General features: G+C 45.1%; 1 protein-coding gene across 1 annotated transcript; it reads left to right on the forward strand.

Annotated features, from left to right (window-relative positions):
- The first annotated feature begins 14,744 nt into the window (after positions 1-14,744).
- LOC136548095 (uncharacterized) lies at positions 14,745-15,800 on the forward strand. Its single transcript, XM_066539735.1, has one exon. The coding sequence runs from the start codon at positions 14,745-14,747 to the stop codon at positions 15,798-15,800; it is 1,056 nt and encodes a 351-aa protein (XP_066395832.1).
- The last annotated feature ends 11,596 nt before the right edge of the window (positions 15,801-27,396 follow it).

A 27,396-nucleotide genomic window follows, 5' to 3' on the forward strand; every position in this document is an offset into this window, starting at 1 on the left:
TTAAGCAACGAACGTACTCCCTCCTTCTCACTTGTAAAGCCATCCCCTTCATCTATAAAAGGAGATGCGCTCTCTTCCAACAGATAAGTTGATTCAGATCGATCAAGTTCACTAGTACACTATAACAGAACCATCAGGTTCAAACCACGAGCATACGCTCGAACACTTAGCACATAGCGGAGCTCCCGTCGCTCTCGGTCCCTCTGACCAGAGTCCGACCTGGACCTCTTGTACCCCCATCTTTCTCCTTCTCGTTTGTAACCCCACTGCAAACTTCGAGCACCTTGGGCTCAGGAATAAAGTCACCGACCGACTCGAACTGGACGTAGGGCACGTTGTATGAACCAGTATAAACCCTGTGTCATTGAGTGCTAGGCCACCTCTGATCACAACGTATGGCAAAACTACAAATATTTACATGTTGGTCACTTTCGGCACCGACATAAACTCTTATTGTATCCTTTTCGGTGGCTTCATGAATCTATAGTTTAACTTTTGACTTTTAATTAAGTTGTAATTTTTGACTTGTTAAGTAGAAATTCTAGTATTCTATATCCTTTATTCAAAAATTATTTTTCATTAAAAGTTTAGGTCCCAGTAGCATCGTTTTCCACATGTTAAGTTAGAGCATCTCCAAGAGTTCCCTAAACCTCGTCCTAATCCTAAGTTTTTAGAAAGATCCACAAAAAAATCCATCTCCAACAACTCCTAATACAATCTCCTAATATTTTAGGAGTTGGAAAAAATCTCCCATCATCCGTGTAACTTTACGCGCCGCAGCCTCGCGTGTATCCTTCGACTCCCGCTCGGTTTCCTTCACCTCCCGCGCGCCGCCACTCGCTCTGGATCCTCCCTTGCCGGCCACGGGCATCTCTGCCCCATCCCCAGCGGCTGCGTGGTCCTATCCCAGCGGTGACGCGTCCTATCCCGACGGCGGCGCCTGCTCTGGTCACGCGGACGCGGCTCCAATGGCACAGCAGGCGACCGGCGTTGCCTCCCTCGCTCCTTCCCTTCCTCCTTCGCTGCCGGTGAGCGTGGGAGCCCCGGCCAGCGAGCGTGGGTAGCCACGGTCTGCGCGGCGCGGCAAATCGCTCGGGACTCAGGCCCTAGCCCTGGCGGCAGGCACGATCGCAGATCCAGCACAGAGGATGCCGTGGCCCGTTGCCCCTTCATCTCCGGCGAAGCCTGCTGCCTCCCGCACGCCCTCGCCTCACCTCCGCGGCTCGTTGCCCCTCCACCTCCGGCGAACCCGGCCGCCGCCCACACGACGTGCCTCAGCTCCGCCCCACGCCTCCCAGGCCGACGCGGTGTGGACAGGCTCGGTTGGAGAGCGCGACACGGCCAGCCCCGACCGGTGAGCTCAGCATGGCTAGCCCCGGCCAACGACCGCGGCACGGCTAGCCCCAGGGGGCGAGTGCGGCCTGCCCTAGCGGGTGAGTGCGACATCCCTGCTGTCGAGAGGAGGAAGATGCATGTTGCTGTCTATGACACGTGGGGTCTGCCCGAAAGTGAGAGGAGGAAGATGCATGGAAAAGAAAAAAAGCCGCAACATAATTCATGTGGGCCCCAAATTTGATTTTTTAGATGCCATTTATTAGAAACTCTTGGAGATGACCTTCTTTTTTCCTCCCCAAATCTTTTTAGGAGTTGCCAAACTATAAGTTTTTAGGAGAAAAAAGTAGGGAACTCTTGGAGATGCTCTTAGAAACTCAGCTTGCACCTTGGCGTTGAGCATGTTGAATTTGCTATATCACAGGATTATATGTGTATTATTGTTTTATATATAGGGTGCTCAAATCAAATTACTAATATTTAAAATAACTATTCTTATTGACCTCTATAGATTTTTTTATCCCCAAGATTAGGTGAAACTACTGTGTTTATTGTATCTTTTATTAACTCTTATTTTGGCACTTTTTAAAATAAAGATGTTAAATGGTAGAGTGTGTTCTTAAATACTACAATAACATAAGAAATCATTTAAAACCTACACCATGACGCTTAAGAGAAGTGATAGAGCTTGAATTGAGACTGCACTTTTTGTGATAGAAGATGCTGATAATTTGGATGTAAATTTAAGGTGATATTTAGTTCTTGTAGTAATGAGATGAAAATGAGGTTACCGAATTATCTATCATAATAGGAGGACGTGGGTAATTAGATACAAATTTAGGTCTATTTTAGATCATGTGTTTCTTAATGACATAGGTGGGTACCTTAAATTAAATATAGAATCATTGATTACTTTATATTTTAAATTATATTTCATAATGACAAAGCTAGGTAATTTAGATGCAATGTTAGGAGGTTATTTTGAATTATGTTTCATAATAGCAAAATGTTAGTAATTTAGTGCAAATTTAGGTGGTTATTTTGAATTTTTTTGTAATGGCAGACATGGATAGTTTATAAACTGATTTTGAATTGTCTTTTATAATGGTAGATGTGGGTAATTTAGATGCAAAAGTAGAGGATTACTTTATGTATTTTTCATAATGACAGATGTGGGTATTTTTTTCATTAAACATAATAGATCTAATGTCTATTATGGGTGATGATGATTAGAGTCTACTAAATTAAAGGCTAGAAGTTTCTGGCTACCGTGAGAATTTCTAGGATTTATTTTTTCTTAGCGTATCTAATGAGAATTAATGTGATATGTCCATCGGGACCTCTGCAACCTATAAATCAAGTGCTAGCTATTCAAGCACGGTACATTTTTTCCCCTCATGACTACTAATCACTTGATGATTGATGGACCATCTAAATATGAATTACCTTCTCTCTGGCAGCAGCATGTATTGCCTGTTTGAACAAAGACATGCCTACTTCATTGAAGTGAAACTTTTTCATGACAGAGCAACACTTTGCATCCAGAGTTCTGCTTCTTCAGAATTTGGTCTATATGCGTAGGTACGAATTCTCCTTGCACATCCTGCAAGGTTTTTTTGTTACAATTGTGTAATAATTTCAGTTCCAAAGAGAATGACTGCAATCGATGTGGTTAGAAACGCTTTTCATGTTATAATAATTAAGTGAGATAAATTTTAAAAAATAGCCTTACGCAAACCTCCATCTACCTCGGTTCAGTATTAGCAAGCATGTAAGTGTTGCGCGACTCATTGCTTCTCTTTTTGTAAACACTCGTCTGCCTATGTAATGAGAAACCAATCAGCAGGATGAAATGGAATTTTCAAGAGCACCTCAACTACCTCGACCATGTATTCAGGGCAAGTGTCCTCCACAATCTAGGCCTGGGCCTTCATAGAATAGCAATCCATTTTAGCGTTAACAAATAAAGGCACAGTGCCTGTTGTAAAAGTTTGGATCTAGAGTTAGAACCAAGTTCAATATATAGATATCAACAACTTTGTTGACAAGAGTGAGATCTATAATATGTCCCTCCCTATAATTGTCAACCTATCAAATCAAGGGATTCCACAATCCAAAAATATATATTGTTACTTACAATCTAAAATTATTCTTTGGGTGGAGATGTAAGGCACAATGAAAACAGATCACAATCAAGGGGAAATACAGCTCATGCGAATCAACAAAAGGTTGAAAGGCATTAAGATCTAAGGAGATATGAGCAGGCCAGGACAGGAATCAAAGAAATCATAAGTTTGAATCACCACTAAGAATATAGCACCTCCTCATCATTGCATTCATTCAGAACATCACCATGTCCATGTGGGAACTGTAATTATGCACACTGTATTGCATTTTTGCAGGACGAAACGATTTTATTTTTGCTTGCAACATACATCCCCATTCACTTGTGTTCGATATGATCCTATCCTGAAAACCATGGGCATAAAGCATAGGAAACAGAGACTGACCATAGTAGAAAGAAACTGAAACGGGAAAGTAGCAGGCATCATGCTGAACCACCTACAGGGCCATGCTGAAGTACGCTGCAAAAACCCCACGGTTTCATCGATTTGCTGAACAAACTTTGAGACATCATTAGGTTTGCTTTGCCCAGGAAGATAAGCCTGTTGAACCTATGAAACAGCCTGCTAGATGGTTGGTGAGTTGTGGCGATTACTGTCTTCCCATCCTGCAGAAAAAATAACAAAATTAAATATGGACTGAACGGATGACATTTTATCCGGCATTACTTGTTACTTCCACATCACCTGCGCTATGTCATGAAGAAGCTGAACGATCCTTAGAGCTGTAGTTACATCCAGCCCAGATGTTGGCTCATGCAGAAACAACAAAGATGGCTTGTTGCAATCTCAGTTCCAATGCAAACTCTTTTCCTTTGCCCCCCCTGAGACCCCATGCCCATAGGAACGCACCAAACGGCAGGGCAGCAAGGCGACGGAGGCAGCTGGCACGAACTGGGGAGACGCGTGGAGGCCGCGCCGGCGAGGCCAAAGGCGGAGGAAGCAAAGACACCACGGAGCGGAAGCCTAGGCGCGGGGCGCAACGGCAGCACAGCAGCCCAAGGCACAGCGGCGGCGGGACGGCATGAAGAGAACCGCACATGGTAGATTCAGGAGGCTTTTACCGACGTGCCATTATAAAAGTGGGTAATTATCTATAAGCCACTAAAAGTTAAGTTCTCACAGGTGCCACTGTTGTGAACTCTTTTGTCCTCCACACCACTTCCATCAGATTTGTCTCTAACGGTGTCAAACTGTGGTTGCGAAAAGTCCAAAATACCATCAGATCTGAATATGCAATTATTTTTTTTGGGCATCTTAATGACCTCAAATGAAAAAACTAAAAACTAGAAAGTTGTATATCTCGACAATATCTACAATTTTTATATAAAAATTATCTTCATTTAATTCTGTACAAAAATATGATTTGATATTATTAATGTCTTGGAAAAATCACATTTTTTTGTATGAAATCAAATGAAGATAATTTTTATAAAAATATTGTAGATCTCGATGAGATTTACAACTTTCTAGTTTTGAGTTTTTTCATTTGATATCATTAAGATGCTAAAACAATTAATTGCATATTTAGACCTGAGGGTATTTTCGACTTTCCACACCCGCAATTTGACACCGTTAGAGCCAAATCTGACAGAAGTAGAGTGGAGGGCAAAAGAGTTCAGAGCAGTGGCACCTGTAAGAACTTAACTTTTTTAATGGCTTGTGGGTAATTACAAACTTTTATAATGACACACAAGTAAAAGCCTCTAGATTCAGTGCACTAGAGTAAGGGGGGGGGGAGAGAGAGAGAGAGAGAGTGTGTGCGAGAGAGGGAGGGAGCAAACCAGCGAGCAGACAGACAGAGGAGGAGGCGCGCGTACGACGTGCAGAGGCCACGCAGGGAGCGAGGGACGGCCGGCGGGCGTGGCCACCAGCGTTGCCCACCAGCGCCGGGCATGCCACGGCGGGGCTCTCCCGTGGCGCACCTGAAGGGTTATGAGGATGCTACGCTAGCCGGAAAATAAAAATTTCGACCTCATAAACCAGGATCTACTGCTAGTTATAGATCACAGGATTACCACTAGACGCGCAGGTGCAGCGGAAGCGACTCGATGTAGTTGAACGCGTCGTAGCAGTGCCGCGCAGTTGCGAGGTCGTCCGTCCGTCCGTCCCCTTCGTGCGGTTCGTCCTTGTACTCCAGATGCAGCACCTCCGAGGTATCCACACGTACAGGGAGGAAGCGTTGCGCCTCCGGACTGCTAGGTTCGCGAGAAACAGCAGGTGCGGGCGTAGGATGGGCGGCGGTGGCTGCCAAAAGGCGTGGATTGCTTTGCCCCGTTGCCCCACCCCACATATTTATAGACGTCCCTAATGAGCTCCCGAGTTGGAGGCCCATTAGTAACTCTAAGCCTTGTCTAATTCGGATCCAATCCGAACTAGGCTTCTAGCCCCTTAAGCTTGCGACCCTATGGGTTCACGCACACATAGACATGGCCCGAGTACTCCTACTCGGCCATTAGTTGATAGCAGCCTCTAGCAAGGCATGACAACTCTTATGCGTATGCAAAGATCATATCAGACGAACCACCACAAAACCACATACTTGTTATTCCCTTGCCTCACGATATTTGGTCCAACTCATAGGTTAACACTTAACCCAAGTACGGCCATGCATTTCTTGATCTAATCATTAGAGTGATCCAGTGATATCTCTCTCATATATAGAGAGGGGCAAATTCCATCTTGATTGTCTATGTCTCATAGCATGTTTCCCGACAAACCCGAAAACCACCTTTATAACTACCCTGTTACGGAGTAGCATTTGATAGTCCCTGAGTAGGTCGTTTCACATCTTGAATACATACAACAATCTCAGGTCTAAGGACATAACGTACATGATGTGAATAGAGATAATAACGACATCTCATGTTGGGTCAGTCCAGCCCCATGTCATACATGTGCCCACATTATTAGTTTGACATCTCTATATCTATGACTTGTGAAACATAGTCATCAACTAATAATATGTTGATCCATTATTCATGTGTGTCCACACACGAACTCTGACCAGGGACAACATTAGAATAACCATTCAAGTAAAAGAGTTTCACAAACAATTCACATAATTGCTAATCGATACAGGTTGTCTTTAATGGAAATTCAATGAACTCATAATATATCATGGATACAAGGCAATATAATCATCTCTATGATTATCTCTAGGGCATACTCCTAACAATCTCCCACTTGCACTAGAGTTAATCTCGAAGATATCTAATACCCATAGCTCTTATGTGCGCCTCATGCTTAGGTTGTGGAAGAGCCTTTGTCAAAGGATCTGCAACATTCAAATCTGTGTGTATCTTGCACATCTTGATCTCATCTCGTCTAACGAACTCTTGAATGAGGTGAAATTTCCGCAGTACATGTTTGCTCTTTTGGTGATCCTTGGCTCCTTAGCCTGCACAATTGCCCCATTGTTGTCACAATGTAGATTCAATGGGCTGGACGCATTCGGAAACACACCAAGTTCAATGAGGAACCTCCTCATCCAAACACCTTCCTTCGCAGCTCCAAAAGCTGTAATGTACTCGGCCTCTGTTGTAGAATCGGTCACCGTCTCCTACTTGGAACTTTTTCAACTTACAACACCACCATTTATTGTGAACACAAAACCTGATTGAGACTGTGAATCATCCGTGTCAGTTTGGAAGCTAGCATCGGTGTAACCATTTACAACGAGCTCCTCCTCACCTCCATAGATTAGGAACACATCTTTAGTCCTTCTCAAGTACTTAAGAATGTTTTTAATAAGTGTCCAGTGACTCTCTCCTGGATTAGCTTGGTACCTGCTCGCAACACTTAGAGCATATGAGACATCTAGGTGAGTACATATCATGGCGTACATGATGGAACCAACTGCCGAGGCATATGGAACCTTACTCATGCGCTTCCGCTCATCAGCTGTCGAAGGACACTGTTTATCGCTTAAGCGCATACCATGTGACATAGGCAAGAACCCTTTCTTGGACTGTTCCATGTTGAATCGTTTCAACACCTTGTCAATGTACGTATCTTGGCTTAATCCTATAAGCCTCTTCGATCTATCTCTATAGATCTTGATGCCCAAAATATATGCTGCTTCTCCTAAATCCTTCATAGAAAAACTATTATTCAATGAAGTCTTTACGGATTGCAACATAGGAATGTCATTCCCAATCAATAATATGTCATCCACATACAAGATCAGAAATACAATAGCGCTCCCACTTTCCTTCTTGTAAACACAAGGTTCTTCTTCATTCTGACGGAAGCCAAACCCTTTGACCACTTCATCAAAACAAATGTTCCAACTCCGAGATGCTTGCTTTAACCCATAAATGGATTTATGAAGCTTGCATATTTTTCCAGCATTGTTTGGATCAACAAAACCTTCGGGCTGATCATATACACGTCCTCATCCAAATTTCCATTTAGAAAGGCTGTTTTAACATCCATCTGCCATATCTCATAATCGAAATAAGCAGCTATTGCTAGAATGATCCGGATAGATTTAAGCATCGCTACCGGCGAGAAAGTCTCATCGTAGTCAATTCCTTGAACTTGTCGAAAACCCTTTGCAACAAGTCGAGCTTTATAGATGTGAACGTTTCCATCCATATCCTTTTTCTTTTTATATATCCATTTGCACTCTATGGGTCTAACCCCATCAGGCGGGTCAACCAAGTTCCAAACTTGATTGTTTCCCATGGAATCTATCTCAGATCTCATGGCACTTTGCCATTTCTCGGAATCTGGGTCCATCATTGCTTTCGCATAAGTCGCAGGTTCGTCATCGTCTAACAATAACAAATCCCCACACAACTCATGGATTCTTGCTGACCTTCGTGGTTGTGGCGGTGTTTCTATTGCCACGGGTATCTCAACTTGTTCTGCTACATTAGCATCACTCGTAGAGTCCTTCCCAACTGGCTCATCTTGAACTTCTTCAAGATACACCTTCTGTCCACTTTTCTCTCTTTTGAGAAAATCTTTCTCTAAGAAAACACCGTTCCGAGCAACAAACACTTTGCCCTCTGATCAGTTGTAGAAGTAATACCCTAAAGTTTCCTTCGGATATCCCACGAAAAAGCATTTGTCTGATTTGGGTGTTAGTTTATCTGTCATAAGTCGTTTGACATAAACTTCGCAACCCCAAATTTTTAGAAAAGACAAACTGGGACTCTTACCAGTCCACATCTCATATGGTGTCTTAACTACTGACTTAGATGGTACCCTATTCAATGTGAAAGCGACTGTTTCTAGAGCGTATCCCCAAAATGATAACGGTAGGTCTAACTGGCTCATCATAGACCGAACCATGTCCAACAAAGTCCGATTACGTCGCTCAGACACACCATTTCTCTGAGGCATTCCAGGTGGCGTGAGTTGTGGAACAATTCCGCAACTCTTTAGATGATTGCTAAACTCGTGGCTCAAATATTCGCCTCCACAATCAGATCGCAAAGCCTTAATTTTCTTGCCACGTTGATTCTCTACTTCACTCTAAAACTCCTTGAACTTTTCAAATGTCTCAGACTTATGTTTCATTAAGTAGACATAGCCATATCTACTAAAGGCATCAGTGAAGGTTATGAAGTATTGGAATCCGCCTCTTGCTGTCATACTCATTGGTCTGCATACATCAGTATGTATGAGTTCCAGCAAGTCTGCCGCCCTCTCAGGAAAACCTATGAAAGGCGCCTTGGTCATCTTGCCCAGCAGGCAAGCCTCACATGTCTCGTATGATTCAAAATCAAACGAAGTTAAAAGCCCATCAGAATGGAGCCTCTTCATGCGATTCTCACTTATATGACCTAAACGACAATGCCACATATAGGTAGGACTTAACTCATTAAGCCGAGGCCTTTTAGCACTTATATTACAGACAGGAGCAACTTCAAGATTTAAAATAAATAACCCATTCACAATGGATGCAGAAGCCACAAACATGTCATTTTTAGAGATCACACAACCATTGTCTTTACTCGCAAATGAATAACCATCCTTCATCAAACATGAAGGTGACACAATGTTTCGACTTAAACTATGAACAAAATAACAATTATTCAACTCCATAATAAATCCTGACGGGAGGTGGAGTTGCATCGTCCCGACGTTCAACGCAGCAACTCTTGCATTATTGCCTACACGGAAATCAACTTCTCCCTTTTCCATGCTTGTACTTCTTATCATTCCCTGCATCGTATTACAAATATGAGCAACCGATCCGGTATTAAATACCCAAGAATTAATATAAGAATTAGCAAGGAAAATGTCTGTAACATAAACAACAAGTGTACAAGCTGCGGGAGTACCTTTACTGTCACGATCCTTAATGGATTCTAGGTACAACTTGCAGTTCCTCTTCCAGTGACCTTTCCCATGACAATGAAAGCACTCAGCATCAGCAGGTGGTCCAGCCTTGGGCGCAGGTGGGTTTGGCTTAGAGATCTCATCTTTAGCCTTGCCCTTTTTCTTCTTCCAAGAATTGCCCTTCTTCTTAAACTTAGGCTTGTTTTGGACCGCCATCACATGGCTACTGCAAGCACCTTTCTTGATGTCAGCCTCTGCTGTTTTAAGCATGCCACATAACTCATTCAAGCCCTTCTCCGCCCCATGCATATGGTAGTTCGCGACAAAATTTCCATAGCTGGGCGGAAGAGACGCGAGAATAAAATCAGTAGCTAATTCAGGGCCAATTGGGAAGCCCAACTTCTCCAACCTCTGAGTGTAACCAACCATTTTGATCACATGTGGCCCAACTGCTGCGCCCTCTGCTAGCTTGGTTTCAGCAAAAGCCTTTGAGACATTGAACCTTTCAGTCCTGGCTTGAGTCTGGAACATATCATTGAGCGCCACAATCATATCGTGCGCTGCATGGTTATTGTCAAACTGCAAGTGCAGATCTGGTTCCATACAAGCAAGCATAAGGCAACTCACTTCAAGATCATCATCACATGCTTTCTTGTAAGCGTTTTTCTCCGCAGCAGGTGCATTATCAGCAGGCTCATCTGGTAATGGGGTGTATAGAATTTCTTCCTTTTTCTCTGCCCTGAGAACAATTCTCAGGTTGCGGATCTAATCCGCATAGTTTGTTCCATTCAACTTATCTTTCTCAAGAATTGAACGCAAAGTAAATGGTTGATTGCTAGGTGCCATTTATCTACAACAAAAGTAATGCAAAATACTAAGACAATGTATCCAAGATGGAGTAAACAATATTAAAACTAATATAATCTACTCCCACTAAAATCAATATCCCTCTATTGAAACTTAGTGATTCAAGACCCACAACTAACAAGTCTACTAGTGAGCTTTAGCATCACCGCTAGAAGACATGGTAGATTGGTAAGCAACTCTTTGCTAATCATATCACATATGACTCTTGTTGTTGGGTAGCATCTCTATGCTTTGGTGCCCAACTACTCATGCTCCAAGGTCCCTAACCGTTAGGATGACCTTGTTCAAGTAACCAACCCTTCTGCTGTAAGTATCTGATACGAACCTGTCTAGTCAAGGAAAACCAGTGGCACCCTAATTTTATAGACCCACCACCGATTGTACAAGACACCTGACAGTGCAAGGTTTGGGGAAGCATTTTAACTTAAACATTGCCGAGGGATCATTCTACTTCACCATCGCATGTAGACAGAAACATTATCGCACGTGAAAGTAGAATATAGTAAGAACGGCATTAACACAGAGATATGACATGGTATAGCCCAATGTTCCTTTGGGGATCTCCATCTCCATCGAACTGTTCCTCATGATGATCTCCATCTCCATGATCCATGTATGCCATCCTTCAGTGATGAGTCCACCAAGACTAGCTATCACTAACGTAAGGCAGTGAAGAAGATTACATAGTCGCAGATAGGATCATCATAGTTTGGCACGCAGGCCATTACATCAATCTGACAATATCTTAGTGGCTCCAGCCATATTGTCATACTCACGACATGCAAGCCATGAATTAATTACATACATGCATCACATACACATAAGGGCTATACCAGTCATAAATTCCTGCAAAACAGAGTTAACCGATTCCGACGTCTAATCTTAAAACGCCGAAAACACCATCTTTCCGGCCTTTTTTCGCAAATCTAATTTCAGCAAAATTGGCAAAGCAAGTGAGAATCGGATGTAAAATTTTTTTCTCTACAATTTTCATATAGAATTTGTCTCAATCCGAGGTCGTATGCAAAAGTTATGGCTGTTTTACCGAACAACACTTTTTCTCGCACCCCGGCGCCCGGCAGTAGATCCAATCTATCACCGTTGCGCATCACATGCGCTCGGCCCTTGACCTAGGTTCGATTCGATCAATCTGATTGATCTCCATCTTGCCATGACTGGATTTACATGTATCACTTAACTCGGATGGCGGAATTCCGACCGGTACGAGTAGATCGTTACAAGACCAACACGGTAAAATCATGAACCATGATCAGAGACTCTTCTACAACCGCGCATATCTCCATACGCACTCATCCGAACCTATAACGACGCAGTAACGGCTTTGATACCACTGAAGGGTTATGAGGATGCTACGCTAGCCGAAAAACAAAAATTTCGACCTCATAAACCAGGATCTACTACTAGTTATAGATCACGGGATTACCACTAGACGCGCAGGTGCAGCGGAAGTGACTCGATGTAGTCGAACGCGTCGTAGCAATACCATGCAGTTGCGAGGTCATCCGTCCGTCCGTCCCCTTCGTGCGGTTCGTCCTTGTGCTCTAGATGCAGCACCTCCGAGGTATCCACACGTACAGGGAGGAAGCGTTGCGCCTCCAGACTGCTAGGTTCGCGAGAAACAGCAGGTGCGGGCGTAGGATGGGTGGCGGCGGCTGCCAAAAGGCGTGGATTGCTTTGCCCCGTTGCCCCACCCCACATATTTATAGGCGTCCCTAATGAGCTCCCGAGTTGGAGGCCCATTAGTAACCCTAAGCCTTGTCTAATTCGGATCCAATCCGAACTAGGCTTCCAGCCCCTTAAGCGTGCGACCCTATGGGTTCACGCACACATAGACATGGCCCAAGTACTCCTACTCGGCCATTAGTTGATAGCGGCCTCTAGCAAGGCATGTCAACTCTTATGCGTACGTAAAGATCATATCAGACGAACCACCACAAAACCACATACTTGTTATTCCCTTGCCTCATGATATTTGGTCCAACTCATAGGTTAACACTTAACCCAAGCACGGCCATGCATTTCTTGATCTAATCATTAGAGTGATCCAGTGATATCTCTCTCATATATAGAGAGGGGCAAATTCCATCTTGATTGTCTATGTCTCATAGCATGTTTCCCGACAAACCCGAAAACCACCTTTATAACTACCCTGTTACGGAGTAGCGTTTGATAGTCCCTGAGTAGATCATTTCACATCTTGAATACATACAACAATCTCAGGTCTAAGGACATAACGTACATGATGTGAATAGAGATAATAACGACATCTCACGTTGGGTCAGTCCAGCCCCATGTCATACATGTGCCCACATTATTAGTTTGACATCTCCATGTCTATGACTTGTGAAACATAGTCATCAACTAATAATATGCTGATCCATTATTCATGTGTGTCCACACACGAACTCTGACCAGGGACAACATTAGAATAACCATTCAAGTAAAAGAGTTTCACAAACAATTCACATAATTGCTAATTGATACAGGTTGTCTTTAATGGAAATTCAATGAACTCATAATATATCATGGATACAAGGCAATATAATTATCTCTATGATTATCTTTAGGGCATACTCCTAACAGCACCGTGCCAGGGGTGGCCACCGGCAGCACCGCCACGCGCAGCGCGTGCAGACAGCCGCGGCAGGGCCCGGCGGGTGCACCACCACATCGAGAGAGAGAGAGAGGTAAAGGGAGAGGAAGGGGAAGGGGAGGCGCGAGCGGCGGAGGTGGCATGGTGCGAGAGGAGGTGGGAAGCCGTGCAGTCGGGCGTGGGAGTTTTTTTAAGAAGGGGAGGCACCAATTTATTGGACGCGAATTTGGGGCGACGTGGCTCAACCGTGTCTACATGGAGGGAATTTCGGGCGACGTGGCTCGCTGTGCAATTAACGGGTGACGTGGCCGCTTCGAGGTGCCGGGGAGCAACATAGGTTTGGAGAGGTTAATACCGTGGATGCGCTGAGCGGCCGCCGAAGCTTGCGGCCTTAATAAGAAGAAATCACTTGTAAACATGGGACCATGGAGACATAGCTTATGTCCACGTATTAGTAACTCTGAACACGCACAAACTCTTTTTTTTCTTTCTTTTTTTTGCGCATAATCACACACAAATTCATGTTGAGGGAAGTTTGCAGCAACAGAGGTCAATGTAGATTTCACTATTTTTTTATGATGGTTATTCGACCTTAGTTACATTACTACGTCGCATCCATTAGTAAGATTTCGGATTGCAGGCGGGGCGGGTTGCGGACGGCCACTTACCCACTAAGCTTGCCGCAAACTAATTAAGCGGGTTTGTGGCTGCCCACGAGCGCAACTGTGACCCTCTGCCGTGATCCACCGGACTCTGTGGCTAATACAACAAAGCCGCAAGGCCTGCAAAGCACACTAGCTAGATTTGTTGCTGCTACGAGCTCATCTGCAAACATCGTAAGGACTTGCCCGGACATGGCAGCGAAGGAGCTAACTAACCATCGTTGCAGGTTCTTGCGGGACGTTGCGGGCTTGCCCTCGTGCCCAGTGGGCTTCGCGGAACAGCACACATCATGCTGCGAAAATGTTGCAGCTGGTCCACATATGCTGCAAAGCATGATTTTGCGGGGCGGACATGCGGGCTCTGATAAAAACCCGCCGCGCCTGCAAGACGAGTCAGATTAGTGTTTGATCTTACATACTTGGATGTTACTGAATCAGATTCGACCGTTCACAAAGACACTCAGCGTTCAGACTCGCGTCGACGGGGCTGTCGGACTCGCAGCGGTGGGCGTTGTTCGGGCTCGGGTCGCCACCGAGTCCGAGCCTGCGTACGAGCGTCGTGCGGTGGCTAGACCAGATCCAGGCGGCGACTCCGAAGCGGATATATATGGCGAGAGGAACGTACGTGAGACCGCGGCCGGATCGCCTATTCGGAATTTCGGATCGCGTACGTGAGGGCAAGGGGATCGAGACTTGAGTCTTGAGAGAGTCGGTGACGGTGAGGCTCGCTGACTCGGACTCGCCTCAAGGACACCCAGCCGGTCCTTATAATAAGCCACCACAAGAGCGCACGGACACAATCATATCACACCAGTTCTGGTTCTCGATCGAGTATTGACTCGACTCGACTCGATGGCATATCTGCTAGCACCGCCCAACAACGGGGCCGCCGTCCTCCCCACGGACGACGACGGCGGGCAGCTGCGCCCGCCTACGAAGCTCCTCGGCTGCCTCCGCACCGTCGGACGGCCAACCAGCAAGACGAACCCGCTCCTCGTCGCCGCCGTCTACAACGCCGCCGACATCTCCAGCGTCGACGTCAAGCTCGTGGACGTGGCGTCAGGCGCGACGGTCGCCCGGCTGGACCGCCAAGGCAACGGCCACTTCGGCGTCACCGGCGGCCTCCTCTGCCTCGTCGGCACCGGCGGCACGGCGGCCGTCAGCGTGCTCGACGCGGCCACCGGCGACGTCACCAACATCCCAGCCTACACGGCACCTAACGGCCAGAACACCTCGTCGGCGTACGTGTTCGGGCACGTCCCCGCGACGGGAGAGCACAAGGTGCTCCGCGTCTACACCGCTGGCCACGGCGAAACCAAGCAACCATGCGAGATCCTCACCCTCGGCAGCAGCAAGCAGCGTTGGAGGCCGGCGCCGAGCCCTCCGTTGGTCGTCGGCACGGCGCCCTCCCGGCACTGGGCGGTCACGCGAGGGGTCGCCCACTTCTTGATCCCTCAGAGGGCCGAGTACGACGTCATCGCCTCGTTCGACCTGGCGACGGAGGAGTGGAGGCCGACGCTCCTCCAGTGCCCGCTCTCCTCCGACAAGCGCAACTGCTGCAGCGACAGCCTCAGCCTGGTCGAGCTCAACGGCTGCCTGGTGTTTGTGCACCATGACTACCTGTCCTACGCCATGGAAATGTGGGTGCTGACGACGGACCTGGACAGGGGGACGTGGCTGAGAGTGGAGCCTCTTCCTCTAGGGAAGATTCTCCGTGGCGACGGCGAAATCATGGCGCAGCCGTTGATGGTGCTCGACGATGGACGCACTGCGTTCTGGGTGCGATACCCCAATAGCGTGGTGCGGGTGTATAATCCACGGACCGGCGGCTGTGAGGATGTGGTCAATTTAGGAAAATTGTGTAGCGTTGTTGGGTTGTACAGGGGAAGCCTCTTGGGGGTCAAGTAGCTAGTAGGTCAAAGAGAGTATAGGTATTACCATTTGATTTGTTTTTAATTATTTGTCGATGTGTACGTGGTCATCGCATGCGTTTTGTTTCTCTATCGTAGTTCTAAAATGTCAGTTATGTAAACTAATCGATCTATGGTTTTATTATTGCCATCAAAAGATCCGGATTTGTTATACGGAAATGTTTGTTTTATTATTGTCATCAAAAGATTCGGATTTGTTATACCGAAATACTGTATTGAGGGCATCCAATCATCCGGACGCTCCCATTCGCGGGCTGCAACACCAGCCCAACAGTTGTATACTCTCCAACACTCGGACACTTTCGTTCTCCACAAGGCTTCCAACACTCTAACGCTTCCATTCTGCAGCGCCGTGACCGCACTCCGCCTCAGCGTTCTCCAAAACATCCGAGTGCCCGCCAGCTGGTATCTCCACCGCGTCCGAGCGCGGCCACCCACCTTTCCTCAATTTCCATCGCGCCTCTAGCCCGTCGCCTTCCTCCATCTCCGCCGCGCCTCCCTTTCGTCGTGGCCTTCTCCAACGTGGGGACGGCCTTCTCCATCGGAGCGATGACAGCTCACGCTAGATCCATCACGGCCTTCTCCACTGAACCTGCCGTGGTCATCTCCACCGAAGCGGCGAGCTCCGCGCCACCAACGAGCTCTACATAGGCGAACTAGAGCCTCTATTCCCAAGCAGCAAGGAGATGTTGTACTGAAAACGCATGTTGCAAACATATATGTTTCATGGGTTTTAGTTGTTTCAGAGGTATGTTGTAATTGTTTCGTATCCGTATTGCAAAAGTAGATCGGGATGTTGCAAAAGTAGGTCGAGGTGTTGCACATGTTGCAATGGCTATGCATGTATGTTTCAAGTGTATGATCTAAATGTTTCATGTGTATCAGACGCATGTTGCATGTGTTTTTCATGTGTATCCCACGTACATCTGACATTCAACAGTATTATGGGCGCCTACCATCATCCTGTACCTGTCGGCGTGGGCAACAAAACTTAAGCAGCGAACGTAGTCCCTCCCTCTTACTTGTAAAGCCATCCCCTTCATCTATAAAAGGAGATGCGCTCTCTTCCAACAGATAAGTTGATTCCGATCGATCAAGTTCACTAGTACACAACAACAGAACCACCACGTTCAAACCATGAGCATACGCTCGAACACTTAGCACATAGCGGAGCTCCCGTCGCTCTCGGTCCCTCTGACCAGAGTCCGACCAGACCTCTTGTACCTCCATCTTTCTCCTTCTCATTTGTAACCCCACTACAAACTTCGAGCACCTAGGCTCAGGAATAAAGTCATCGACCGACTCGAACGGGACGTAGGACACGTTGCCTGAACCAGTATAAACCCTGTATCATTGAGTGTTAGGCCACCTCCGATCACAACGTACGACAAAACTACAAATATTTATGTGTTGGTCACTTTTTGCACCGACAGTTGGCGCCGTCCGTGGGGAAGACGCTATACGTTCAACACTTTTTGGTCATCGGATGGCCCACTTTTCCGCCACCTTCGCTATGACGGGCTCAAGCGATACGACTCGCTTTGGCTCACTAGAGTTTCTCACACTCCCACCTATTGGGATGTGGGTTCCACCCGTCTTTGATCCATCCCAGGTCTTCCTCTTTGAAAGCCTAGACTTCGTCCCCGACTGGCTCGGCGTACTACACCTTCGCGAGGAAACACTCGTTCTAGCGCCTGTCGGAGGGACCATCCCTCCCACGTCGTGAGACCGGGACGTTACCCGCTCGTCGTCGATCCCATCATTCGCAAGAAGTGCCACACCAAGGTGCTGATGGACGGAGGCAGCGGCCTCAACATCCTCTACATCGACACCCTCGACGCCATGTGTATCCCCCGGTCTAAACTCTGCCTAGTGGGCTCTCCCTTCCACGGGGTGATCCCGGGAGCGTAGGCATACCCTCTCGGGCAGATCGACCTACCCGTCATGTTTGGCAACCGAGCCAACTTCCGCTCGGAGGTCATCACCTTCGAAGTGGTGGACTTTCCAGGGTCCTACCACGCCATCTTGGGGTGGTCGTGCTACGCCAAGTTCATGGCAATCCCCAACTACTCCTACCTCAAGCTGAAGATGCTGGGACCAAACGGCATCATCACCGTGAGCAGCGCCTTCTCGCACGCCTTCACATGTGACCGCGAGCATTTCGAGCTCGCCACTGCGGTCATCAACTCGTTCGAGCTCCCATGGCTTGGGGAGTAATCGACCCCAGCAGTCCCAGACTGCAACAAACCAACCTACTCGACGGCCTTCCATCCACTCGAGGAAACCAAGGCGGTGGGAATCGACCCCACCGACCCAACCAAGATGGTAGGGATCAGGACCCAACTCCTGGCCAAATAGGAATGCAACCTCGTCGACTTCCTGCACACCAATCGTGATGTCTACTCATGGAAGCCATCTGACATGCCGAGCATATGCGCTATGCATCATCCTGGGCTCAAAGCCCGCTAAGCAGCGCATGTGCCATTTCGACGATGAGAGGCACAAGGCCATAGGCGAAGAGATCTCCAAACTCCTAGCAGTCGGATTTATCAGAGAGGTATTCCACTCCGACTGGCTTGCCAATACCGTTCTTGTTAAAAAGAAGACCGAGAAGTGGAGAACGTGCGTTGATTATACTAGCCTCAACAAAGCATGTCCAAAGGATCACTTTTCTTTGCTACGCATAGACCAGATAGTCAACTCCACCTCGGGTTGTGAGATCCTCTCCTTTCTGGATGCCTACTCGAGCTATCACTAGATCGCGATGAAAGAGTCTGATCAGCTCGCAACCTCATTCATCACCCCGTATGGCTCATACTGCTACGTAACCATGCCTTTCGGCCTGAAGAACGCTAGCGCCACCTACCAAAGGTGCATGTAGCAATGCTTCACCGACCAAATCGACCCGCTCGATCAGCCTGATCAAGCCGAGCGGCCGAAACCAACAATCACCGTCTATGTCGATGACATAGTGGTCAAAACGGCTCAAGCTTGTGACCTAATCGCAAACTTGGCCGCAACGTTCGTGAACCTCCGAAGGTTCAACATCAGATTGAATCCCGAGAAATGTGTTTTCGGGGTTCCAAAGGGGAAGCTGTTAGGATACATTGTATCCGAGCGTGGCATCGAGGCCAACCCCGAAAAGATCATGGCCATCTCTAAAATGGGTCCCATACGCAATGTCAAGGGCGAGCAAAGGCTCACCGGCTGTCTAGCCACTCTAAGTCGGTTCATCTCTCGGCTCGGTAAACGAGGGATGCCACTCTACAAGCTCCTCAAAAAAACGGATGCCTTCATCTGGACCGAGGAACCTCAGCAGGCTCTAGAGAGCCTCAAAGCATCCCTGACGTCGGCCCCAATCCTCGTCGCTCCCAAATAGGGAGAACCCCTCCTCTCTACGTGCGGGCAAGAAGCTTGTGCGGTGCTCCAGAGAAGAGCTTTGTGAGGGGCATTGTGCTCGCCCCATGGGAGCCACGAAGAGCAACTCTAGTAAAGCGTGTCATTGAGCTACCCTCACTTTCAGGGTAGGTTCTTGTGGTGCCCAACGTGCGGGCATGGCGGGTGATGCCAATTAGCCGTCGAACAAACAAGTGAGCGATCGACACAACGGGGACGTAGCGTGTTAGCAAGCACGTGAACCTCGGGGAAAAATCACCGTGTCAACCTTGTTCTTCCCGTTGGTTTGCATCCTCGTTACACAAGCTTGTAATTACTTTCATATACATTGTGCTTGTGTAGTTGCTCTTGTATTTAGTTAGCTTGTGTAGCTCACTAGTTACCTTCTTGCTTGTGTAGCATAGAAGTGGCTCCCTTGCGTGGCTAATTTGGTTTGTGTAACCTTGTTAGTCACATTGCTTAGTTTGTGTAGCTAAGTATTTGCACTCTCTAATTTGGCAATTGGTTGCCTTGTTATTGAGCATTGCTAGTGATCTTGGGGAGAAAATTCTTTATTTGACATCGAAAAAACTTGTTCTTCTCAATTTAGCACTCAAAGTTCAAATCTTCCTTATTTGGCACCGTTTGAAATTTTGGTTCCCAAACTGACACTACCGTGAGCTGAGACACGTAACGGTGTTAAGTTCCATGTGAAAGACACTTTTGCCCCTCAAAGTGTTCCAACTTACTTTTTTTGGTGAATTTTTTCTGGGCATTTGAACAACGTGCGTGTTCTGTTTTTTTTTGCACTTGAAGCCGGCAGCAGCTACGGTGACCTTGAAGCCAATGCTCCAATATTTTTGCTCCTTGAAGCCTTGAACCCACGTGCGGGGGCTGTGCCTACTTGGGAAGGCAGCGGCGGCCTCGACGGGCCAGCTGGGGGTGGTCGTGCTGTAGGCGCGGGGGTGGCCCCCCGGGGGGTGCCTGCTAGGGGCCGAGCCGGGCTTGCTGGGGGTGGTTGCGGCGGCCTCTCACCTAGGCACTTTGCCACGGAGGCCACGCTGGAGGCGCGGGGGCCACGTCGAGGCCGTGCGGGTTGGCCGCGCCGTGGGTGCTGCGCGGGATGGCTGCTGGCCGCGGAAGCCGTGCTGGGGCGAACGAGCAAGGGCTGTGCTGCCCGCGATAGCCACTCCAGGCACCATGCCGCCTCCCTCCATGACTGTCGCTGTCGGCGTCAATATAGGGTTAGAAGGTGCCGCGGCATTCTCTCGCCGACAAATAGCAAAACAACGAAGAGAAGGCTACTCGATTTTCGTCAAAAAAAAGCTACTCGATTGGGGTATTCTTGTCTTTTTGCATGTAGCCCACGTGATAGTTCACAGTAGGAGATGGCCAAATGGATGGTAGTGTCAATTTGGGAAGAAAAATTTTAAGACTAGACAGATAGAGAAGATTTGAAGTTTGGATGCTAAATTGGGAAGAGCACTTTTTTATGATGTCAAATAAGAAATTTTCTCGATCTTGGGTGGCTTTGTGCTTTTGCTTATTAGCATGTGTAGGAGCTCCCTTGTTGCTTAAAGTACTAGTGGCATAGGTTTGTGTGGCCTTGCTTCTAGAATTAGTTAGGTGAGCTCTAGCTAGCCCGGCACTTTTGTTGCTTAATTAGTATCTTTGGAAGGTGCTAGAGAACATAAATAGAGGGGTATAGTCTTGGCTAGACCGATAGCTTTAATTCTACATTTATTTCGGTTAGCCGACTCGATTAAATTTAGAAAGGACTATTCACTCCCCTCTAGTCCGCCATCTTAACCTTACAAGTGGTATCGGAGCTAGGTTTCTCATTTGTGGTCTTCACCAACCCGAGAGGATGGCGACTTATGGGCTAGATGTGGATTGTCCACATATTTTTGATGGCACACACTTTGCACGGTGGAAAAATTGGATGATATGCAATTTTAAGTTTATTTGCCCTCAAATGTGGTGGATGGTAGATGTAGGCTTTTCTCATGTGTTGGATGAAAATAATCTAACTCAAGCACAAGAGAAATGCCTAGATCTCGACACCCAAGCAATTGACATTATGTATAGATCTTTGGATGATAGCATATTTGGAGACATCATTGACATGAAGACCGCCCATGAGATTTAGAGTTATCTCAATGAGAAGTATGGAACGGTCTCCGTTGATGATGATGAGCCCAAGAAGGAGGCACATGAGTGTGTTGAGCATGTCCACGACTTGGTGATTGTGGAAGATTGCTCCACCTTATGGTCAAGTGATGATGATGATGATCATACCATAAGATCACTTGACTAGATTGATGCTGCTGCTACAAGTGATGCCAATGATGATGCTACTCCATGCACACTTGATGGTGATAATGGTGGATCATGCTCGGGCTATGAGAGTGATGTTTCTTCAAGCTCTCCAACTACATCATATTGCTTCATGTCACAAGGTGACACTAAGGTATCTAATGCAAATGTGATTGATCTTGATTCATATGAGGAGCTTCTAGATAGATATGGTTGCATGATCAAAGCTTTAGAAAAAGGGATAGCTAAAACCGAGAAATTGAAAAATGATAACTCTTTTCTAAAGAACACATGTGAACAACAAAAGCATCTACTTTATGTTACTACTTGTTCACATGAGGAGGTGAAATTGGCTCATGAGGAACTTAGTGTTGCTCATGATAACTTGGTACAAGACCATGCTTTTCTCACTAAAGAACTTTCAAATGAAAAATCTAAAACTAGTGAGAGCTCATCACATGGGTCAATGATCAATCACATATTGTTGCTAACCCTTGTGATGTAGGAAAGAAGCATGTATCCACCTTTTGTGATGATTTATTAGATATGCCATGCTCTTCATATATAGATGCTTGTTCTACTTCTATGTCTTGTGAGACTAACCTTTTAAAGGAGAACAATGAGCTAAAAATGAAGTGAAGAATTTGAGCAATAAGATAGAGAGGTGCTACAACTCAAAAGTCACCTTTGAGTACATGTTAAAGACTCAAAGAAACTATGGTGACAAGTGTGGCCTAGGCTTCAAGAAGGAGATGGCAAAGGGCGAAAGAAAGAGAAAGAAAGATGAAGAAGCTACAACAAAGAAAGCTCTCTCATACCATGTGCTACCGATGTCATGAAGCGGGACACCTTGCAAATGGTTGCCCTAATATTGAGAAGATCAAGAAGATAAAAGAAGAAGAGAGGCTCAAGCATGTGAAGTGCTTCAAGTGTCGCACTTGGGGTCATCTTATCTCAATGTGCCCAACCAAGCAATTGGTGAAGCAACTAGAAGAGCCTCAACCAAAGCCACAAGCTGAGCAAGAAAAGACACCCCAAAAGCAAATCAAGATCAACCATGATGGTAGTGATTTGGTGACAAAGAAGAAGAAAATTAGAAGGGGTGAAAAAGCAAGAGAAAGAGCAATACATCCAAGGATGAATCAAGATGCAACGCAAATGAGCAAGAACAAAGAAGAGAAAATAGAGAAGAAAGATTATGCTCACATCAAACGCTTCAAGTGTAGAAGTATGGGACACTTTGCCTCTAAGTGTCCTACCAAGCTTGAGAAGAAGGCTCAAGAAATTCATAAGAGGCAAGGCAATGAGAAGCACCACATGAGCAAGGAAGAGAAGGCTCAATCAAAGAGAAAGTGCTACTCATGCCAGGAAAGGGGACACATGGCACATTCATGCCCTCTAGGTAACATTTATAAGCCTATTTCAATTGTTGATAATGATGTGCTTAGAAAGGATGGTAATGGTACCTCTATGGTTGCTATTGCAAAACATCCCGCTACTCATACTAAGGCGTTGCCAAAGTATGTTGCTCCTAACTTGAGAGGACCCAAACTTGTTTGGGTACCATCAAAAGATGGATGATTGATTGTTGGTACCATCGGCATTGGAGACTTGATTCAATTGATTTCACATTGATCATCACATATAGAGTCAAGTTATGAAGCTGAGTGCATTCCTATCCCAATGCCAAGCCAACAATTAGTGAAGTCCAAAAGTGCTACAACATACAAGTGTCATATTCAAGTTATTGATGATCCATTAGAGATATTAGATGGCTTGCAAATATTTGAGTTAAAGCTTGCTAGTTGGATGATCATGAGCTAACCAAGGTATATCTCTTGTTGATCATTTCATTTGGGTGCATATGAGTTGATTGAATTGGATAAATATGCAATGTTGCTTGCTATAAGATGATTGAATTGGATAATTGATTTGTGTTGGATATGTTCATAAGATGATATTTAGTAAATGGATTGAATGGACGTATGTCTTGTGAAAGTATTCAAACAAGTGAGTTTCAAGTTTGATTCATATTTGATGAAGTATAGCTCAATTATTGAAATCTGTCCTATATTGCAAAATCTGAGCTAGCTGTGATCTTAGCCATGTTTGAGTGATCAAAACTTATTGGATTGGCATAAAAATTATTGTACATGCTCTAGACTTATGGTATAAGATTTTGTACAAATTTTATGAGAATTGGATAAGAGATGCTTCAGTTTTGAAGTGAATCTTGTCAGCTATAGTGTAGCAGTTTTCAGCATGTAGCAGTGGTGGAAGATTTAAAATCTAGTAGCAATCTAGAGGTCAAATGAATCTAAATTTTTTACAGCTGCTATATAACTTAGTTAATAACATCTCTACCAAATTTTGTGGCATTTATATTTGTATTTTGGGAGATATGCATTTTTATTTGAAGAGTACAAAATCTGCTAGAAAAGTGATAAATGTTGGATTGATCTAGAGTCACTTTGATTGAAAGGTCCTCAAGTTGGAAACTTGTTTATAAGTAATTGAGGCACCTAAGTTTGGTATTAAGATAATCTTTAAGCATGACAAGTAAAGAGTACAAGGTCATTTGATTGTGAAGTGTACTTTGCACACATTCGATACTCAAATTGGAAGATCAAGAGCAAACTCAAGATGAAGATGAAGTTTAAGTTATAGTGACTATTGGAAATCATTTGGTAGAAAGAAAAGGACTTAAACAAGTAGAAAGAAAAGGACTTAAAGAAGGAATCAAGGTTACTCATCAAGTTAAGTCCACCACTTGGAACAATCAATCAAGTTATTTCAAGTGAGTATCAAGAATGGTCCTTAGAGAGAGGTCACTTCTCCCTATTATAGGGGCTTGCCGCCTATGAGTAGGTAAACAAAGTGTGGTACTTAGAAGGCTAACATGGAAGTGGTGATCTGAAAAATATTTGAGATGCTTAGTTGAAGCAATCAAAAGGGTTGACCAAGAAAAGCAAGCAACACCCAAAAGAGAGCTAATCATAATCTTTCAATTGATATTCTCACGTTGATGCTCTTATGTAAGCATTGATCAAAAGATGAAGCAAGCCAACCACAACAAGAAAGTGCACTTGATCATAAGTGGTATTAATTTCATATGGGTGAAGAATGGAATTCAAAATGTTATCTATTGGTCTTCACCAAGCTTATAATTAGACTTCACATTGCTATTGGAGTAATGAATTGGAATCTCTATGACTATCCTCTACTCCAACATAGCAAAGGTATCATTATAATGTGCATGATTATTTCATCCCTTACTAGTATGCGGTTAGTGCATATAGTACATACTTCATAGGATCATGCATAACAAATGAAATGTTTACATTCATAGCCTACCACTATTGCTTGAATGATTAATTGATCTAGTGGTTAGTATATAAATTTGTTCATGAGCTATTTAAACCCAAATACTTGATTTAATTTGGATTGCCGACAAGTGACAAGTACAATATTGGTAAGATAACCCTTGCAAGAGGTGTAAAGAAGCTTGTCGTTGGTTCAAACCGGACTTGAAAGCTTAGGCAAATCAATTTAGTTCAAGTCAACCATAGAAGCTCATGATAGTGATAAGAGTACAAGCACAAGACAACAATGCAAATAAATATCTAGTTTGTTTGTTTCAAGTGGTATCTAGACTCAAGTATTTCATCAAGAATCTACAAGTGATGTCTAGATCAACTCACAAGTGATATCCTATAAGTGATACTCATGAAGATAGCAAATGTTCAAGAAATGGTTTTTATTGATAAATCCAAAAAGTGGTTCCATACTAGAAGATTCCTTCAAGTGGTATCACATCTACACATGGTATCAATCATGCAAGATGATGGTTCCATAAGTGATCCTCAACTTTAAGTGATCATCAAATAAAGAATGCATCCCTCACCTACAAGAGCATAAGTGTATCAAATGGATGACCCATGCTATCACATAGGGGGAGGTGTCACACAAATTGATATCAAGATCAAAGATTCTATGTGTGGTATCTCAAGAAGCCTTACACTAGATACAAGTGGTACAAGTTACAAGAGGTATCTACAAGTGGTGTCATTCCAATAATCAAGTGATGTCCATCAAAAATGAAAGATTCAAGCCTCAACCATCTACCCCAAATGCATATCTTTGCATCATGAGAAGCACACCTTTTATGGAAATTGATGAGAAAGGGAAAGAGATTGTACAAAGATATGAAAGCTTTGAGATTGAGATTGTACAAGGGGGAGAGATAAGATATGAAAGCTTTGGGAAAGATTGAGACAAGAAGTAGAGGTTGGACATGGACATGGACAAAGGAGGAGCAACATTGAAGAAAAGAGATGGATCAAAATTTTTGGATAAGAGAAGTACACAAGTAGGGGGAGCAAGCTCATGAACTTTGATTGATTGTATTTGACATGTGCATATTCATGTGCTTGCTTGTATTGCATAAGTTCTTAAATTCAATATGCATGCTTGTGTAATGTATGCTAGTTGTAGAATTTGATTGATGAAATGAAAACTAGCATCCAAGTGATATCTAGCTAACCATGGTGCTAAGGATGAACTTAAAGGTGCAACTCTAATTGGTATCATGCTTCAAAGGTTTATTCTATACACCTTAGCATCATTTGGTAGTAATTACTCTCCCATAATTTCAATCTATGCATATGTGCGAGCTTCAAACCAAACACTCTAGCACATATGTAGGGGGAGCTAATACTACCATTTTGGGTTTGTGGTACTTGTCCAAAATCATTTACACATGGTAAAATTGCTTGGGCAAGCAACATGAATCCAAAAGAGCTTAATTTACATATCTTTGTAGAGTTGTCATCAATTACTAAAAAGGGGGAGATTGAAAGGTCCTTGTGTAGTTTTGGTAATTGAGTGACAACCTTGGTGGACTAATTGTGTTTATTTGAGATACACAGGTGATTAGTTCACAGGTACATGTATGTGAGCAACATATGTCATGAAGGTAAAAATGGCGCGGAGATGTTGCAAAGCTCACACATGTGATGATGAAGGAGCTCATTGCAAATGAGACATGACATTGAGTCATGTGATCAAGGTGGAGAAGATTAAGACATGACTTGGCTTGAAGGACTGGTTGCAAGCGTGAAGGGCAAGTTGGAGGCTTTAGAGCGATGGACCACGTGGTGGTGAAGCTTGAGCAAGACTTGGCGCCGATGGACGAAGGCAACGGTGAAAAGCAAGTGAAGTCAAGATCGATGAACCAATATGATCACGTGATGATATGAAGTGGATCATATCATTGTTGATTGTGTTGGTGCATGTGTTGCTTCGACATTGGAGGAGATGGAATGAAATGCGCAAGGCAAAGGTATAACCTAGGGTATATCATTTCACCGGTCATGGGTGTGTAGAGAAGTTAATGACCGGGTTTAGGATAGATAGACATACTATCAAGAGGGACAAACTTGTTTGCATATCGATCATCTAGTGCCACTCGAGTGATCTAACTTTTCATCATCGCTAGGATTGAGTGGCGTGGCAAGTTAAGTGGCTAATCCTTTGGAAAATGATTGTGAAAATGCTAACACACATACACATGGTGGTGTACACTTGGTGGTGTTGGCACATTTACAAAGGTGATGAAGTTGGAGTTGATGTGGATCAACTTGGTGATGGAACGAAGGCGAGAAATGTTTGAAACTCCACCGGCAGAGTGTCCACCCATGGAGTATGGATAGTTCGACGGTGCCACCGGCGCCTTGTATAGAAAAGATAAGGTTTCTTAGTGTGCACCGGACGCTGGGGTCCTACGTCCGGTCAGTGGCAGTAGTGAAGGCATAGGCGTCGGTCTTTGACCGGACGCTGGGTGGCTGCGTCTGGTCCTGCTGAGGTGGCAGCATAGAGAACAG

Source organism: Miscanthus floridulus, chromosome 4 (assembly GCF_019320115.1).
Source record: "Miscanthus floridulus cultivar M001 chromosome 4, ASM1932011v1, whole genome shotgun sequence".
NCBI lineage: Eukaryota > Viridiplantae > Streptophyta > Magnoliopsida > Poales > Poaceae > Miscanthus > Miscanthus floridulus.